The 19067-nt window shown below is 33.0% G+C and overlaps 1 protein-coding gene across 1 annotated transcript; it reads right to left on the bottom strand.

The window, feature by feature from the left end:
• Positions 1-967: 967 nt before the first annotated feature.
• On the bottom strand, positions 968-9627 carry LOC108998114. The gene is made up of 4 exons (XM_018974564.2): positions 9457-9627; positions 9154-9369; positions 8467-8597; positions 968-1842 (listed from the first exon to the last, which is right to left on the bottom strand). The coding sequence occupies exons 2-4, from the start codon at positions 9367-9369 to the stop codon at positions 1077-1079; spliced, it is 1113 nt and encodes a 370-aa protein (XP_018830109.1). The 5' UTR covers positions 9457-9627; the 3' UTR covers positions 968-1076.
• Between the last annotated feature and the right edge of the window lie 9440 nt (positions 9628-19067).

Below are 19067 nucleotides of genomic sequence, written 5' to 3' on the forward strand. Positions count from 1 at the left end.
TTTTCTTAGATGGATGGTAGTTGGTAGGGACTAGAAATGAAGATGCATGGGAGACTTAGGATGGATGTCTACCCTTCTTACTATTCCAATGCTTTTATCAATATTAATGACTCATTAAAATTTCATTTGAAGTACGTACTAGCCGCCTAGCTCCAAGAATATTAGGAGTACCACACCTAATTGAAGACAATTTGCTATTTTGAAGATTTAAGATAAACAATAAGGCTAACAAAATATGTGAAAAAAAAAAAAAAGTACGAAATATTTGCACATCTCCCATGAAAATTCAACTAGATCTTTGACATGAATGTTACTAGCATATTGCTCTTCTTTAAAGTTATATTCGAAAATGAAAATGGTCATTTTTATCTCACTATAGTGGGGTGGCATTACCTATCAAGCTATCAACGTTGAATTTTTCTTTGAAAAAGACAAAAGTCGATATAAGGGTAGTAAAAAAAAACTCATATTTTATATAGTGGAATGAAAGTATATATCTAGCCTAACTCTATATTTTGAGAAGGATTAACTAAATTCACCAATACTATTTGTCCTAATCAAACAATAGATGATTAAATTTTATAGATATGTTGGGATTGTTAAGTTCCCAAACAAATAAGCTAGAGGTAAAGACATGATTAACAAAATAAGAACGATATTTTTAAAGATTCACTACACATTATCATCTTCTTATACTTGTAAACTTTAACTCCATGGAATTTAGATCATATCGACAATAATCATGTAAAATTTTCAGCAAAGAGTGATTGGATGTGTTTGTGCAATATTTGTATACAGATTATAATCAGTTGGATCTAATTTGATTGATATATTTTTATTATAATTTTCGAGGGCTTTTGCAAAATCAGCTGAAGCTGATGTTCTTGGCTCTTGTATGTCAGTTTCCTTAAACGACATGCAAGATGTTCTTTCAGAGAACAGAACCAATATAACATTTTCCTTATCGACTGTTTGTCGTACCTCTCTATACTCATCAAGCACTGGCAACGGATGGCCTGAGAAAATTTGAACAACTATAAAAATAACTAAAAATTAAGTTGGATAAGATTAACTAGTCAATCAAGTGCAGCTTTGTTTCTTCGACCTGGTGAAGGCTTCGGCAAGCCATCAAAAATTGGTTTTGCGAAGGCTGCAGTTGTAGTAGTCCATATGGATGAAGAACTACTGTAGTCCTGATCCTGCAAACTTGATGTGCTTGAAGACTTCTTCACTACAGAAAAGTCATCAGACAGAACAGAATCTCCCAGACCAATTGGTATTGGGTTTAAACCACCTGTTTCAGAATCATGACTTGTCGTAGTTCGGCTTGCTGGTTTGGGTCTCAAGGCTAAGCCCTTTCCTGTTTTTGCCAGAAACCCACCGGTATTGCTGTTATTCTCCAACAACATTTCTGGCGTGTGATGGGTGAAATCAGCTTCAGACTTCTGACGCCTTCTGAGCAGTTTCTCGCAATATTTATCAGTGTCACCGTCCTGAGCTTCTGAAACAGACAGGGCGGCAGCTAGCTCAACATCCTCAACTAATAAAGCATTAACTAAACTTTTAGACTTCCGGTGATGCCTCAAAGATGGGTTGGAAACCAGAGAGGCGCTGGGGAAAGGCCCATCTTCTAAATATTGAGAATCTTCTCTTTTGTAGGCAGCCATTTCAAGACATTCAGGCATGGTTTTCTGATCTCTCGGTTTGAGTCCACAGTAACCATGTAAAGAGCTCATAGCTGGAGAAACCTTCCGCTGAGGAGGCTTAACTCCAAGGGATTGAAATGATTCAAAGAAATCACTATGTCTACGCCAGGGTGGGATGTGGTCAGAACTGCTCTGTCTGCGGAACAGTTAGCATGGTCAGAAACTGAGAGTTCAAATGTTCAAAACACTATTTACGATGAAAAATCAAAATGAGTAACCAATTATTAAAATTTAACATAGGTATAAGTTTTAAATAGATAAATTTTATATAAGTATTTTATAAAAAAATGAGTTTCATTAATAAAAAATAATTTTTTTATATTTTTTTAAGACGGAGTCTATTTTTTTATAAGAATTTATATATAAAATTTGTCTATTTAAAATTTGTACAAATTATTTTTTATTATTAAATGTTGAAAAATATTATTGTGAGTAAATATTTTCAAGGGAAACAACCAAAACTTGCTTATGTCATACAAAAAATGAGTAATCATTACAAACAAATGCCAAATCTGTCATAGCTGATGGTACTTGAAGGATTCTATCCAAAGCATAGTCACCGGGAAAAGCATTTCCATTACGAATGAGATTTTCTGTCCAAGGCCATTGCCCTAAAAAAGTAAGCAGCATATAGAACTGGAAAAGGACAGCAGTAAGGGCTGTGTTTCCAAAGCTTCTGTGTTTTTTTTTTTTCTCACAAGCAATTAAACTTTATAAAATTGAAATTAAAAAGAAATTCAAAAAGAGATAATCCTAGTAGACAGAAAATACAAAATGAACACCTAACTAAGGAAAAAAAAAAACAAGAAAATAAAGAAAACCCTGCCTGATGGAAACCAAAGTGAGCCTAGTTTTAAATATCTTTTGTAAGTTTCAAATGGCTCAATCACAAGATCAAGAGCCAAGAAGATCAATGAGGCAATACAATCTACTTGGGACGAGTTTAGCAAGAGCCCAACATTCAAGATGGGCTTAAAGGATAAAAATTCAGTTTTGATTCATTTGATAAGATATGAAAAGGGCAACAACATGACTTAAAAGTTTTGAACACTTGAAAGCTTTCAACTTGTTTAATTCATTTAAATGACTTATTTTATTAGTTTAGAATAATTAGATTTATTATAGAAAGCACTTAATAGAGGCCTATGCAAGGATATGTTGAGAAAGTTATTATTTTATTGAATTAGGGTTAGGGTTTTACTGTAGCGAGTACTGTAGCCGTACTGTAGATGCGGCACTATTCACACAGGGGCATTTTATTGAACTAGAGTTAGGGTTTTACTGTAGCGAGTACTGTAGCCGCACTATAGCCGCGACACTGTTCATCTAAGGCCATTTTTGGAAGATGGAGATTATTTTGGCTAGGGTTTGATTAGGTTTTGCTTTAAATACTCTTTTAGCCTCATTTTAATAAGTTTATAAAATTTGATGAATTTATTCATTGTGAGTTAAGTTTATCTCATCTTGTTCTTAATTGAACTTTTAAACTTATTAAAGAAAAATCACAACCTTTATGGCGTTCCTCCTTTGTAATCTGGGTTATTGAGACGGGTTCTTCAACGGGTATAAATTTTAATGTAATCTAGGTTCTTGAAACGAGTCCTTATCGGGTTTAGATTCTCCATCAATTGACTTGATTTTGGCTTTCTTGGAGAGTTTTCAAATTGATTGTAGGTTCAAGAGATTTCATTCCTGCAGGTTCATATCATTTGGTATTCAGAGCAAGGTTTCCAATCAGTTCTAATTCTATCTTTTAATTCTTGTATCTTTAAATTTTATTCTAAGACTTCATTGTTCTAGGGTTGGAAAAAAATAAAAACAAAAAAATAAAAAGTAGGCTACCTAAATTCTTAGGGTTTTTGGTTTGACTGAAATTTGCATCACCTATGATTTTAAAATTCTATGATTTCTTGTATCTCTAGGTTTTTCAATTGCTTGGAGTGCCATTTAATTTTCACAATTGAATATTACTATTTGTGATTGAATTGGAAAAAAGAAAAGAAAGGAAAAGAGAAGAAAACTCGAAAAAAAAAGTAAAAAAAAAAAAAAAAAAAAAGAGGAAGAGGAGGAAAAGAAAATGTAGCATATTCAAAGATTACTACATAGTTAAAAAGAAGAGAAAGAAAGAAATTTGTTGATTGAACCTTATCATCAAAGGGACTGCATACATCATTAAAGTTGGTATCTTGTCTTATTGTTACTCTTTCATTCGTATAACTTCCTTGATTTTCGTGTCGTTTTTATTCATTCTGTATTTCTCTTGTTCTTGTTTATTGGACCTAATTACTAGTTGGGATAAAAGAAAGTTGCATTGTCCTGATTGAGTTCAATTAGTTCTTAAAGAACTTGAGTAGGAAAACTCTTGAGGTAAAAGGCAAAAGAGTGTGAGACTATTATCGGATAAAAAGTCAATTAAGAGTAAAACACGAGTGGAATGCCATTATTTGACTGTAAACACGTAAGGAAGTGTGTGATGTTTTTTTTTTTACCACTAACATTCTTTTGTGCAGCACCTTACAATGTCTCACCGGAGTAGCTCATCACCAAAGAGGATGGTAGATAACTCATCATTTGTGTTGCAAGCCATGCAACAACAGTTTGAGCGGTTGAACTTGGTGTTGGGTGAAGTGAGAGATAGGATGGATCATCAAGATGCAATAATTAAAAATCTATAGGGCAGGAGAAATAGGAGGCAAAGTGAGTCTACTGTTAAAAATGAGTATGAGAAAGAAGAGTATGGTGATTCCCTTGTTACTAGGCATGCACTCAATACACAAATTAAGATGGATGATACAGAGCAGCAGAGTGAGAACATTTTTCATACTAGATGCCACATCAACAACAAGGTATGTAGTATGACTATTGATTTGAGGAATTGTATTAATTTGGCTAGCACTACTTTAGTTGAGAAATTGAATTTACCTACCTTGAAATACCCCAGACCATACATGTTGCATTGGTTGAGTGATTGTGGCAAGGTTAGGGTAAATAAGCAAGTGCTAGTTTCTTTTTCAATTGGGAAATACTAAGATATGGTCATTTGTGATGTACTGCCTATGCATACTGGCCATATTTTGTTGGGGAAACCGTGGCAATATAATAGGAAGGCGACCCATGATGGGTTAAGGAACATGTACAGTTTTGAAAATGATGGAAAAACAATTAAACTTGCTCCTTTAACTCCAACACAAATCCATGGGGACCAATTAAAACTGAAAAGTGAGGTTGCTCAAAAAATAAAAAGTGAAAATGAGAGTGATCAAAAAATAAAGAGTGAGAGTGAGAGTGATCAAAAGAGAAAAAGTGAAAAAGAGATTGAGCTAAAAAGTAAGAGTGAAAGTGAGATTGAACTAAAAAGTAAGAGTGAATATAAGATTGAGAAAAAAAGAAATAGTGAGGCTGAAATGGGGAAAGAGAGAAAAAAAGAAAAAGCTAAGACTGATACCTCAAGAAAAAGAGAGAATGAGTTGAAAAATAATTGTGAGGTCGAGAATACAAAAAAATATGAAGAAAAAAAGAGTGACAGGAAAAAAAATAAAATAAAAAAAATAAAAGTGAAAAGAAAAAAGAGTGAAAGGGAAAAAGAGTGAAAAAGAAAAAGAAAGTGGAAAGAAAAGAGAGTGAAGAAAGTGAGATAGAAACAAAGAGAAAAGTGAGTTTTTATGCTAAGGCGAGTTTTAATACTAACGAACTTGACGTATATTTGTCTAGTATTGTTATCTCTTTGTTGCAGGGATATGAGATCCTATTTCCTAGTGGTGTGTTTAGTGGATTGACACTTATTAGGAAGATAGAACACTACATTGATTTTGTGTCAGGTGCGACAATTCCTACTCGACCTTTCTTTAAAGAACATGAGTCATTGACACATGTATTCAAATACACACAAGGTATGGAAAATTTTGTGGTTGATGCTTTAGCAAGAAGGTATGTCCTTATCTTCATTTTAGATGCAAAATTTTTAAGACTTGAATATGATAAGGAATTGCATGCTAATGATGATGACTTTGCTAATGTGTATGGAACATGTGAGAAAGCATCGTTTAGTAAGTTCTATAAACTAAATTGGTACTTGTTTAGAGAAAATAAATTTTGTGTACCTACTAGTTTTATGCGTAAGTTGCTTGTGTGTGATAGACATAGTGGTTTGTTGGGTAACTTTGGTGTAAGGAAGACTTTCAATGTGTTGCATGAACGTTTGCTGGAGTATCATTTGCCTTTCATTGAGTTTGCATATAATTGGAGTGGTCATTTTGGTATAAATAAAAATTTAAACGTGTTGTATGAACGTTTTTTGGAGTATCATTTGTTATTCATTGACTTGTTGCATTAACGTTTGCGGGAGTATCATTTGTCTTTCATTGAGTTTGTATATAATGGAGTGGTCATTTTGGGGTGAGGAAGACTTTAGATGTGTTTCATGAATATTTGGGGAAGTATTGTTTGCCATTCATTGAGTTTACATATAATTGGAGTGTTCATGCTACTACTAAATTTTCACTTTTTAAAATTGTTTATAGACTAATTCATATACTTATTGACGACAGGAGTAGTTTGGATGAATTTTTTTAAATTCTTGAACAAATTAATGATAGTGCATATGAAACGGATCTTCCAGGTATGTATTATGTTTCTGTTATTTTCAATATTACTAATATTTTTTCCTTTGATCCAAGTGGAGATTGAGGTCAAATCCTTTTGAGAAGAAGGGGAATAATGGGAATAATGGCTCAATCACAAGATCAAGAGCCAAGAAAATCAACGAGGCAATACAATCCATTTGAGACGAGTTTAACAAGAGCCCGACATTCAAGATTGGTTTAAAGGATGAAGATTCAGTTTTGATTCATTTGATAAGTTATGAAAATGGCAACAACATGACTTAAAGGCTTTGAACACTTGAATTTATTTAATTTATTTAAATGACTTATTTATTAGTTTAAAATAATTAAATTTATTATGAAAAATACTCAAGGGGCTTGTGCAAGGAAATTTAGAGGGTTAGGTACTAAAAGGATTGAACCATGAAGGAGGAGGAATCTCGAAGGAGTTTCAGGCCAGTCAGTATCAATTCAGTTCCCTGGCAAGCAAACCTACATCTCCAATGGAATCACAAATATGGAGAATGCGATCACGGCCTCAAAGCCTCAAGAAAGCTACCGGATTTATTGAATCCATCCTATGAATCTGACAGATTACACAAAATCCTAGACAGACTATTCCAGTCCTTTGTTTAAAAGTATTAAAACTAAAAAGTACTCTACTTCAGAAATTACTCAAACTCAATTGAAACCGAGTGAATGAATGCACGATTTCAGAGGACTCAAACTGGACCTAATTCCAGGAGCTTCCAGCTGGCTTAATCAGGAATGAGGGGTAGTACCCAATGAAATCGCCAACAAGAAGAAAATTACATGCAAAATGCTTTAATGATGCGTACTCTAATAACACTTCCAGAGAGAAAAAACTGATCTTTCTTTTCTCACATTCCTGTCAGACCATCTTGGCCCATTCCATCGCTAGTACTTATGTCATTCCAGCACTGAATTACAGAACAACTAAGTTCCAAATATTTTAGTAAAAATCAGACGTATAATTCTCACATGAAACACAAGTTTTAAAGGCAGAACATCCCAAATGTTGGGTATACTATTAAGCAGGATACAAGTCTGTTTTATGGAGTATGAAACCCATTCGCAACCCTCCCTCCCTCCCCTTCCTTATTATTTCAAGATCCTGCTTTAACCCGTTTCAATCACCGACATCCATCAGCATTTCCGTCAGTTAAGAGAGGGGAGATAATATAAACGGAAGGAACTTTCTTTTGTAGGACAACTTGTCAAAAATGCTATCGAGATCCTTGATTAAAAAGAAGCCAAAACTTGGGTCTTGAAGTAGAAAAATTGAAAAATCAGGTTTCAAAATAGAAGTGGTCCAAAGCATGAGTTATGTCACTAATAACTAATTTCCGAAGAACTGATAATAGTAAAGCCATCACAAAACATAAGAAATTATTTGAAGACAACTTCAGCAAGAATGTGAACCATTGCAAGCACCACCACCACCACCAGCAGAAAGTGCTGCTGCCAAAGGACCATCATTGCCAACACATATTTGACCAGTCCACCTTCCAACGGTCAACACCAATATGAAAAAACCTCTACCTAATAACCACAACAATCATAAACACTAAACTCTTCCGTGGCATTGCATAAATACCGCCACCATGATGCCATCTTGATCATGTTGACCTTACCACCGCAGGTCTGCAGTATCACCACCCAAAATGCCACACAGTCACCCAAAGTCAGCCATAGCTCAAGTCCCAATACGTTAAAATAAAGAATTCTGTTTTTTATAAGTATTTTAAAACAAAGATTTAAAATAAAATCAACTTAATAATACCATTTTTCCTGAATATTACTCATCTTACATTATAAACTTAGAGAGAGAGATAGAGGAAGGAACAATTGGTGCTCCGCAATTCAATATTCTTAGTAGAATATCTTGCAAAACAGGCTGTACTTTTACCTTAGGAACACAAGGAAACTAAACAAATCCCAATTAAGTGACCAAGAAAACAAAGAAAAAGGTGAGGGTGTGCGTCACGGGAGATAAGTTTATCATTAATACAAATAAATTAACCAAACAGCACAAAATTTTATAACATATCAAGGAAAAGAAGCTCAGATAAGGTTCAGGAGTAAATGCACAAGAACATTATCAGAGAAACAGAATGGAGTAAGCAAAATGTAAATACCCTGGAGTGATGAAACCATTTGATAAACAAGGAGATGGAGGATGCCTGCCAGGTAATGGAATCTGGAGAGACTTGAGAGCAAACATTTGAAAATCTGTAACCAATCCATTCATCTTTTTTATGTCAGCGACCTATGATACCATGAAAAGAAAAATCACCACAAGGCTGAGGTTAATTCAAAACAGACTCGTCAGTGAACAGATGCAATTCAGAATACATAATGATACAATGCTAAAGTCTTCCATGCATAAGACATGAAGCTATACAAACTCCTAAAGTATAAAGTCGGCTTAGGGAAAAGAAGAGAGAGAACACAGCATTCGGCCTTGGTCTATCCAACATTTATTCCTTCTCCGTTTTATTTCTTCCCTCATTTGTAGACAAAATATATTATTCGATAAAAGAAAGGAGGTGGGGGGTGGAGAAATCCCTCCAAGAAAGTTCTTATTATTAACCATATTGGTCCGTGTTCCTTACGAAGGAACAAGTTAAAATCATCACGAAATCGCGTAGGAGGCGAAGAAAAATTCCCGGGACTTGTAATGCCATTGGATCATCATAATGAATACACGATTTCGAATCAACATTAGCAGAATTATAATCACCGTTGCTATTACTGCTAGTACACCAAACAAAAATAAAAGAATCAAGCAGAGAAATATTAGTCGAATAATCGAACAAGCATACCTCGACGCCGTACTTGATGGCAATCCCGGCGAGAGTGTCCAGCTTTGAAACGGTGTGTTCGATGTAACCAACAGCACCGCCGGACGAAAACGCAGAAGGAGGCGAATCGAACGGCAGAGACTCTGTATATCTATCTCTAGATTCTCTACTGCCTCCATTACCGTGCACCTTACAAGTGTGATAATTATGACTGCCATTACGCCTCTCCCTTTCCATCTGCGTACAACTCAATGCAAAATCAACCCGCCCAAACACTCATAATCTCTATATTATATATCGATCATCAACACACAATATGCTCACCGATCGAATTCCCTTGTAGAATTGGAAAAAGAACAACCCAAGATCGGTGAAAACAGAAACGGTAAAAGAAAAACCCAAGATCGGCGTGTCTTGTTCTCGATCGACGTGAAGTTGCTTCCCAAAATTATCCAGGAAAAATTGAATGAACCGAACGAAAATCGGTGCTCTCTCTCTCGTTCAATTAAGGGTACTTATGTTCAGCATTTTATCCAATAGTTGCAGTACCTCTGGTGTCGGGAGGTTTGGTTTGGCGTGGACAAAGGATCCAAAATATTTACTATTCGAAAATCCCTTGAAAAGAAAATGAAAATGATACGAGTTTGCCCCTTAACTGATCTCAACTGTCTCAAATTAATTATCGGTAGAATTTATTATTTTTTTAATTTTTTATAAAATAATTAAACTTCTTGTTGGTTTTTCATTTTAGAAATGATTAAAATATTTGATATAAAGTGAAAATAACATGAACCATTATTATTGTTCAATGTATCGGTTCGGTTATCTAGATTTTGTGTCTTGGTACTTGAACTAATGTATGTCTTTTAGGGATATAGGCCTTAACCGCTTCCCAACCAAACAAAAGGTTGTGCCCTTTAGTGAATTAGAAACATTTTCAATGTATTCTCTAATATTTGATAAGTTGTGACTTCTCAAAGTGCTCATTTATTTAAGTTGTGACTTTTCACAAGCACCATTTCATTTATGTGATGTGACTTTTCACATGTACCATTTCATTTAAATAAGTTGTGACTTTTCACATGTGACCTTTCATTCTCTATAAATAGGGAACTCCACCCACAAATTCATTAACTTCAAATTCTCTACAAAACTTAGAGAAACACCTCATCATTCTCTTTGTCTTTCTTTCTTTGGGCTTTGGCTATTTTATATAGGGTTCGAGGATCTCCTTTTGTGTGCACTGACGAGGAGATTAACGGGAACCGACTTTGTTGTATCTTGGGAGTAGACTGTCAAGAAGCCTAGTGCATATTTAATATTGGAGGCAGCAGAATCTACTCTAAGGAAAGCGTCTATCACAACATGCCTCAACACCGGGTTCTCTCTTTCAAATTTGTTCTTGTTATTTTACATATTCTCTAGTTTACAAAGCATTTCAAAATATTTTCCAACAATCTTAGAGTAGATTCCTCTTTGTTAAACTAGATGTGTGTTTTAATTGATTGGTTACCACCATGACTTCAAACGAACCTATTGCACTCGAGAAATTTGGAGGAATCAATTTTAAACATTGGCAAGAGAAAATAAAAATCTTTCTTACAATACTTGAATTATATTTTGTTATTGAAAATGATCCTCCTTCTGATGATTTACATGAGCCCGCACGTACTATTGAATTGCAAACATATGCAGAAAAAGATAATTTGTGTAGATGTAGGATTTTAAATCATTTAAGTGACACACTTTTTGATGTTTATCTACACATTAAATCTGTCAAAGATATTTGGAATGCTCTTGATAGGAAATATGATATACAAGATGCCGGAATGGATAAGTACACCGCAAGCCAATTTCTTGGTTTCAAGATAGATGATTCCAAATCTGTGGTAGAGCAAACCCATGAGTTAACTATTCTTTACCATGAATTGGGCGAACGGGGAATGGGTATTACCGAGCGTCTCCAAGTTGCTTGTACAATAGACAAATTGCCTCTTTTATGGAAGAATTTTTGCATATCTCTTAAACATAAGACTGAAGATATGACCATGGAAACCTTGATCTCTGCCATTAGGATCCAAGAACAACACTTGGAAAATGATCACATCCCACCATTGGTTTCTAATTTTCAGTCTAAAGCAAATATTGTAGGAGGCCATAAAACTCATAAGAACCCACTACATCAGAAGTCCAAATTCAATAAGGGTAAAACTAATTATAGGAATAATTTGAAACCAAAATCCTATATTAACAAAGATGATAAAAGACCCATTTGTTTTAATTGTAACAAACCGGATCATTTGGCCAAAAATTGTCGCTATAAAAAGAGAAAATATCAAGACAATGAACAACCAAGATCGCCTAACCCATAGGCTCATATGGTGCTTTCCGGGACCGACTCTCTTGGAACCGATGAACGGTATGTAACCATAAGTCCCCAAGTTTATCTGGCTTGTAGTGCTATTGATTGGATAGTAGACACATGAGCCAATGTACATGTCACTTCTAACCGCAAAATTTTTTCAACATATCAAGATACAAGCGGCATGAAAGTGACGATGGGTAACTCCACCTTTGCACAAGTATTTGCAGTAGGAAAAATTGTACTCAAATTAACATCTGGAAATACTCTTCTTTTAGAAGAAGTATTTTACGTACTAGAGGCGAGGAGAGAAATCTAATTAGTGGATCTTTACTCAATGGGGCAGGCTACACATTATTATTTCAATTCAATAAAGTTATTGTAACTAAATATGGATCATTTGTAGGGAAAGGCTATGTGAGTGGTGGTTTGTTTGTAATAAATATTCAAAATAATATAGTAGACAAATTTGATTCTAATAATAAATTTGTATTTTCTTCATGTTCATCTTCAATATGGCATGCTAGATTAGGCCATGTTAATTATCATAATGTCAAAAGAATGATGGATTTAGAGATTATTCCTAAAGTTCCTGTTGATTTGGATGAAAAATGTTTAATTTGTGTTCAATCAAAACAGCCTAGAAAGCCATTTAAATCTATTATAAGAAACTCATCGCTATTTAAATTAATTCATAGTGATGGTTGTTATTTAAATGATGTCTCCTCTAAAGGTGGTAATAAATACTTCATTACTTTTATAGATGATATGTCCAAATTTTGTTATGTTTACTTGATGAAAATAAAAGATGAATCATTTAGTAAATTTGTCATCTATAAAACTGAAGTTGAAAAACAATTGGAGAGAAAAATTAAAATTATCAGGTCAGATAGAGGAGGTGAATACTCCTCTAATCAATTGGCTCAATACTGTGAGGAGAATGGTATTATACATGAGGAAACTGCTCCATATTCTCCTCAATCCAATGGTGTTTCTGAAAGAAAAAATAGAACCTTGATGGATATAGTCAAATGCATGCTCTCTAGTTCCGGCCTACCTGAGCAATGGTGGGGGGGAAGCAATACTTGCATCTTGTTTTATCTTGAACAGGGTACCATTTAAGGGATCTGACAAGACACCGTATGAACTCTGGAATGGTAGAATACCCAATATTAATTTCTTTAGAGTTTGGGGTTGTCTTGCAAAGGTTAATGTTCCAAAAATTAAGAAAAGGAAATTAGGTCTCAACACAGTAGATGCAATATTCATTGGGTATGCTAGACATAATTCTGCATATAAGTTTTTGATTATCAAATCAGAAGTCCAAGGTATTGATCCCAATACCATCATGGAGTCTAGAGATGCAACATTTTTTGAAGATCTATTTCCTTTCAAAAATAAATTAGAAAGATCTTTACCTACAGTAAGTTTTCCTTCCACCAGTAGTCAACCTGCCATTATATATAATCCTGATAGTGTATCTGGATTAGAAAATGAACTTGGAAGAGGAAAACAAGTTAGAAAGGAAAAGGATTTTGGACATGACTTTTATACTTATTCTATAGAGGAAGATCCATTGACTTTCAAGGAAGCCATGCTTTCAATTGATTCTACTTTCTGAAAAGAAGCAGTAAATAGTGAGATAGAATCTTTTAAGATTAATGGTACTTGGAATTTATGTGATCTTCCACCTGGATATAAAACCATTAGATGTAAGTGGATTTTTAAAAAGAAATTGAGACCTGATGGTACTATTGATAAATTTAAAGTTAGGCTGGTTGCAAAGGGTTTTACATAAAGAGAGGGTATCGATTATTTTGATACATATTCTCCTGTTACTAGAATAACCACAATTTGTGTTCTAATTGCTCTAGCAGCGATCCATAAACTTGAAGTCTACCAAATGGACGTAAAGACCACATTTCTAAATGGCGATCTAGAAGAAGAGATATACATGAATCAACTAGAGGGGTTTGTGGTTCCAGGACAGGAAAGAAAAGTTTGTAAACATATTAAATCTCTCTATGGTTTGAAACAAGCTCCTAAAAAATGGCACCAAAAGTTTGATGAAATAATTTTATCTTATGATTTAAAGATAAATGAATTTGATAAGTGTTTATATACTAAAATAGTTGATGGTTCATGCGTAATGTTATGTCTTTACGTTGATGATATTCTCATTTTTGGTTCCAATATAGATATTGTTCTTGATGTTAAAAATTTTTTATCTAAGAATTTTGACATGAAAGACATGGGAGAGGCACAGGTAATTCTTGATATTAAATTAATGAGATCTCGTGATGGTATTAACATAAATCAATCTCATTATTTTGAAAAGATTCTTAAAAAGTTTGAGAGATTCGAATGCAAACCTGTTAGTACTCCTCTTGATCATTGTTTGCATTTAAGTAAGAATCTTGGAGATCCTGTGTCACAACTGAGATATTTTCATATTATTGGTACGTTACTGTATATTGCTAATTCTACTAGACCTGATATTTCATATGCTGTGAGTAGACTTAGTAGATATACTAGTAGGCCTGATGATTCTCATTGCAAGGCATTGGAAAGAATTCTTAAATATTTGAAAGGAACCATGACATATGGTATTCATTATTCTGGGTATCCCACTGTATTAGAAGCATACAGTGATGCTAGTTGGATAACTGACACAGTAGATCGTAAGGGAATGAGTGGATATATTTTCACTCTCGGTGGAGTAGTTGTGGTTTGGAGATCTTCTAAGCAAACTGTGATTTCACAATCTACTATGGAAGCTGAATTAATAGCTTTAGATACTACTGGACATGAGGTAGAGTGGCTTAAGAATTTATTATCAGAAATTCCACTAGTTAAAAAACCAATGCCAGCTATTTCTATTCTTTGTGACAATTAGGCTGTGATAAGTGTTTGTAATAATAAATACTTTAATCATAAGATGAGACATTTAAGTATCAGGCATTCTACGATAAGATACCTGATAAAGAATGGATACATGACTTTGGAATATGTAAAATCAGAAGATAACCTAGCAGATCCTTTGACGAAAGGACTGGCAAAGTCGAAGGTTATACGTACATCAAGGGGGATGGGATTGAAGTCCATTAATTAGGTCACCAATAGTGGCAACCCAACCTTCCTGACTGGAGATCCCAAGAAGAAGGTTCAATGGGAAGAATAAACTATTTGAGTGACTGGATAGCACTACTAAAATATTATTATAGGTTCATCCCTAGGGTGTGAGTGCTACAAATGCAATGGCAAAGGAAAAGCGAAATGCTTTGAATGAATCCAAAACTAAGGTGAGGTATTGAATTGCAGGTACCATTGGAGGACTCACCTATGTGAGTGTGACTGTGGGGCCGTAGTCTATGGCAATTGGGCTATTTCCTAGAGCGCTCATTAATCCAAGATACGGTGCAAGACCTTTATGCACCACCTTGAAAGGAACCTGATATATGCCGTACTATGTGTGTGGTGTGGAAAAGCCTGAGTTAAAGATTCTGGTTCAAGACTTGGTTCACCATGGATCTTTCAGATGGAAACACACTAACACTAGGTAGACGTTCAAAGCCGCAAGCTACCTCTATTGATGCATAGTACTTAGTCCAAAGAAAGAAAATTGTATTCTATTCTGTTCTTTAAAATATTTTAATCAAGTGGGGGATTGTTGGTTTTTCATCTTAGAAATGATTTAAAATATTTGATGTAAAGTGAAAATAATGTGAACCATTATCATTGTTCAATGTATCGATTCAGTTATCTAGATTTTGTGTCTTGGTACTTGAACCAATGTATGCCTCTTAGGGATATGAGCCTTAACCGCTTCCTAACCAAACAAAGGGTTGTGTCCTTTGGTGAATTAGAAACCTTTTCAATGTATTCTCTAATATTTGAGAAGTTTTGACTTCTTTAAGTGCTCATTCATTTAAGTTGTGACTTTTCACAAGCACCATTTCATTTATGTGATGTGACTTTTCACATGTACCATTTCATTTAAATAAGTTGTGACTTTTCACATGTGATCTTTCATTCTCTATAAATAGGGAACCCCACCCACAAATTCATTAACTCCAAATTCTCTACAAAACTTAGAGAAACACCTCATCCTTCTCTCTGTCTTTCTTTCTTTGGGCTTTGGCTATTTTATATCGGGTTCAATGATCTCCTTTTGTGTGTACTGATGAGGAGATTAAAGGGAATTGACGTTGTTGTATTTTGGAAGTAGACTGTCAAGAAGCCTAGTGCATGTTTAATATTGGAGGCAGCAGAATCTACTCTAAGGAAAGCGTCTATCACAACGTGCCTCAACACCGGGTTCTCTCTTTCAAATTTGTTCTTGTTATTTTACATATTCTCTAGTTTACAAAGCATTTCAGAATATTTCCCAACACTTCTCAATATATTTCATACATTTTAATCTAAAAGATTAAACTCATCTCAGGCTCTCAGCCTAAAAAAATTAAATCAATCTCAATAGGATATACAAAATACTAATATCCACAACTCAACCCATCTCAACATGCAAATGTAGCCTTAAAATTATTGTTCGAGTTCGAGTATTTTATTTTAGTTTTTATTTTTAATTTTTTTAATGATTTGGAAAATGATTATTAGTAAAGTGATATATATATTTTTAAATATTTAAAGATATTTAAAAAGAAAATTATATACACTATACTATCATTTCACTTTCATCCCACTATGTAAGATGTGGTACATTTATCACTATTGGATGATTATTTATCATCCAATGATGATAAATATATCACATGTTATATAATAGGATGAAAATGAGATAGAGTGTGGTATATAGTATTATTCATTTAAAAAAATTGAAAAAATAAAATAAAATAAAATAAAAAATAATAATTTACACTAATAAATTAATAATAAATTTGAGGAAACAAATTGTTGGTGCTGAGCAGCACCTATCCCTTAAACCAGGATGTAGTCTCCTACAATTAACTTTTAAAGGTTAACACCTTAACAAATGAATAAAAGGTGTTGTTCGGATAACACATTTTAAGGTTAACACTGATTAGTGTAAAATTATAAGTGTACAGTATCATAATTTTATAGTAAAGTGATGATAAGAGTATCGTTTTCAAGGATTGATAACTTACTTTTGACAAATATCGAAATTATATTAATCTCGACTTTATTTAGAAAAGTCACTAACATTTTTGTAATTAGAATTTAAAATAAAATTAATTCAAATAAAATACTCAAAAGAAAAGAAAATTGTTTGTTTGAAGATCAGATTAATGAGGAAGAAAATTTTTAGGAAATCGATTTCATCTAACTCATCACTATGCTTTACTCATCTAACTAATTGAATTTAATTCTCTCTATTTGTTAGCGAATCTCCACACTCATCCAAAAGCCTCTTTCGTTAGTCAATTGAAATATTCTTGTTCATCATTTTACACAAGAATATGCAAATTAACAAAGTAAGAAAACCATAAGACTAATGATTTTAATATTACATAGGTTCATACATGTCTTTCGATCTCTATATTTACTTATGTCGAATTATCCAAGATCCATCCTATAAAAGCCTCTTTTAATAGCAAATCACAAGATCAAAATCATATAATTAATAGTCAGTTAATTAAAAGTAATAAGTTCAGAATAAATCAGATAAATATAGAAGAAAATTACTTTAAATTAACATAGAAAAGTAAGCATAGCTCGGAACTAGATTATATCATTTTTCTATAATAAAAAAAACATGCTAAAAATTTTAACATAAATGAATTCAGCATAATTTTTTAAGAGAAATTAAAAGAAATAAATACTGAAAATGCTCCTCGCAGTCCCAGCCTTCACAAGTCATGGCGTCTTCAATTTTTCTTCTCGTTGCGTCACTGCTTCCAGGTTACTTCTCTTTTCTAATTCTCTCTCAATCCCGCTTGCATCCAAATGTGCCAAAAGCCAATATATATATAAATGTTACATCCCTTGCTGGGAGCTCTAAGAGTCTTGCAAGTGTATTTCTTTGTATTTTTTTAAGTTTTTTTATATAATTTTTTTTAATAATTTTAAATATTTTTTAAAAAAATCATAATATTATTAAAAAATATTTTCTTAATCAAGAAGTAAAATAAAAAATCATAAGAAAATATTTTTTATAATTTTTTATTTTACTTCATAATTAGGAAGTATTTTTTAATAATATGTTTTTTAACTTTTTTATTAAAGAAGTATTTTTTTAATAATGTTTTAAATTTATTTTATCTTTTAAAATATTTAAAAATATTTAAAAATTTATATAAAAAATAACTTAAAAAAATACATATAAAGCAATACTACATTCCAACAAGAGCCTCAGTGGGACTGTAGCATTGTCTATATATATATATATATATATATATATATATATATATATATATATATATTATGTTCGGTTACTTCCGTAACTTTTTTTTTTTTTTTTTAAATGCATCTCCATATCATACGGTGGTAGCTAGAATCAAATCATAAGCCCCTTCTCTTTTTTTTTTTTTATTCTCCACATTTCCCACGTCTCTTTATTTTTGAATTTCAACGTTTCCAAGAGTCTCGTCCAGCCTCAATTCCAAATCCTGCCGTTTCCGTATATCTCCACTTCCAAAAGAAAATATGCTATTCTTTAATTTCATTCAAAAATCTGATCCTATCTTTAGCGTCTCTAAAAATTTAACTTGATCTTTATCTCCAAATAACTCTGATGCTCAACTCTCATATTCAGTCGATAAATATTCATTTAAATGAAAAAGAGTTTCTAGACGATAAACTTCTAAAATTTGAATCTTCTTTTTCTTCAAATCTGAAATAAATTCAAATAATGACAATAAAACCTAGAATCAACAAAAATAAATAAAATTAAACTAAATTTTAAAGTTAAGAAATAATAAAATATACTAAATTATGCAAGTCATTAAATACCCCCAAACTTAAAACTTTTTTGTCCTCAAACAAAAAGAATAGAAAATAAAATAAGTGACTACTATATACTATCAATTTGACCCTATAGAGAAGTTTCATCACTCATCAAGCCATGATCTGAATTAGATATCATTACTAGTGTCTTACTCTTTTAACATCAAGGATAGTAGGAAAATTAATAAAAAAAATTTAGCAATTTGTCAAGTAAAAGTTAAGCGTTTACTTCAACCTAAAGCTAAGACCTTGAGTGTGTATGTGATATAGTCAATTTAACTCCAAATCACCTGCAAACTCAGATAAAAGTAGAACAACTGAAACCAGAATAATTCTCTCAAGACTTAACACCATAAGTCCAATTTTCAGAAATCCTCTCTACTAATGTAGTCAAACCAAAATCAGAGATCAAAAGGTCTTTAATCAAGTTGTAATGACAGGCCACAGGGGGGAGGCTAAGAAAGAAATGGATATGGAAAATTAAAGCAAATTGGAAAAATACTTGGTGGAAAGAACAATAAAAGAGATATCCACATGATTCAAACCATAACTCTTTCTCGACTATATGCTCATACTTATGATATTATTGTTACTGTAACCAATGAAGTAGTACCAAGTACACATTCAACAAAATCTGAAGTGATTTGCA

Source organism: Juglans regia, chromosome 16 (assembly GCF_001411555.2).
Source record: "Juglans regia cultivar Chandler chromosome 16, Walnut 2.0, whole genome shotgun sequence".
Classification (NCBI taxonomy): domain Eukaryota; kingdom Viridiplantae; phylum Streptophyta; class Magnoliopsida; order Fagales; family Juglandaceae; genus Juglans; species Juglans regia.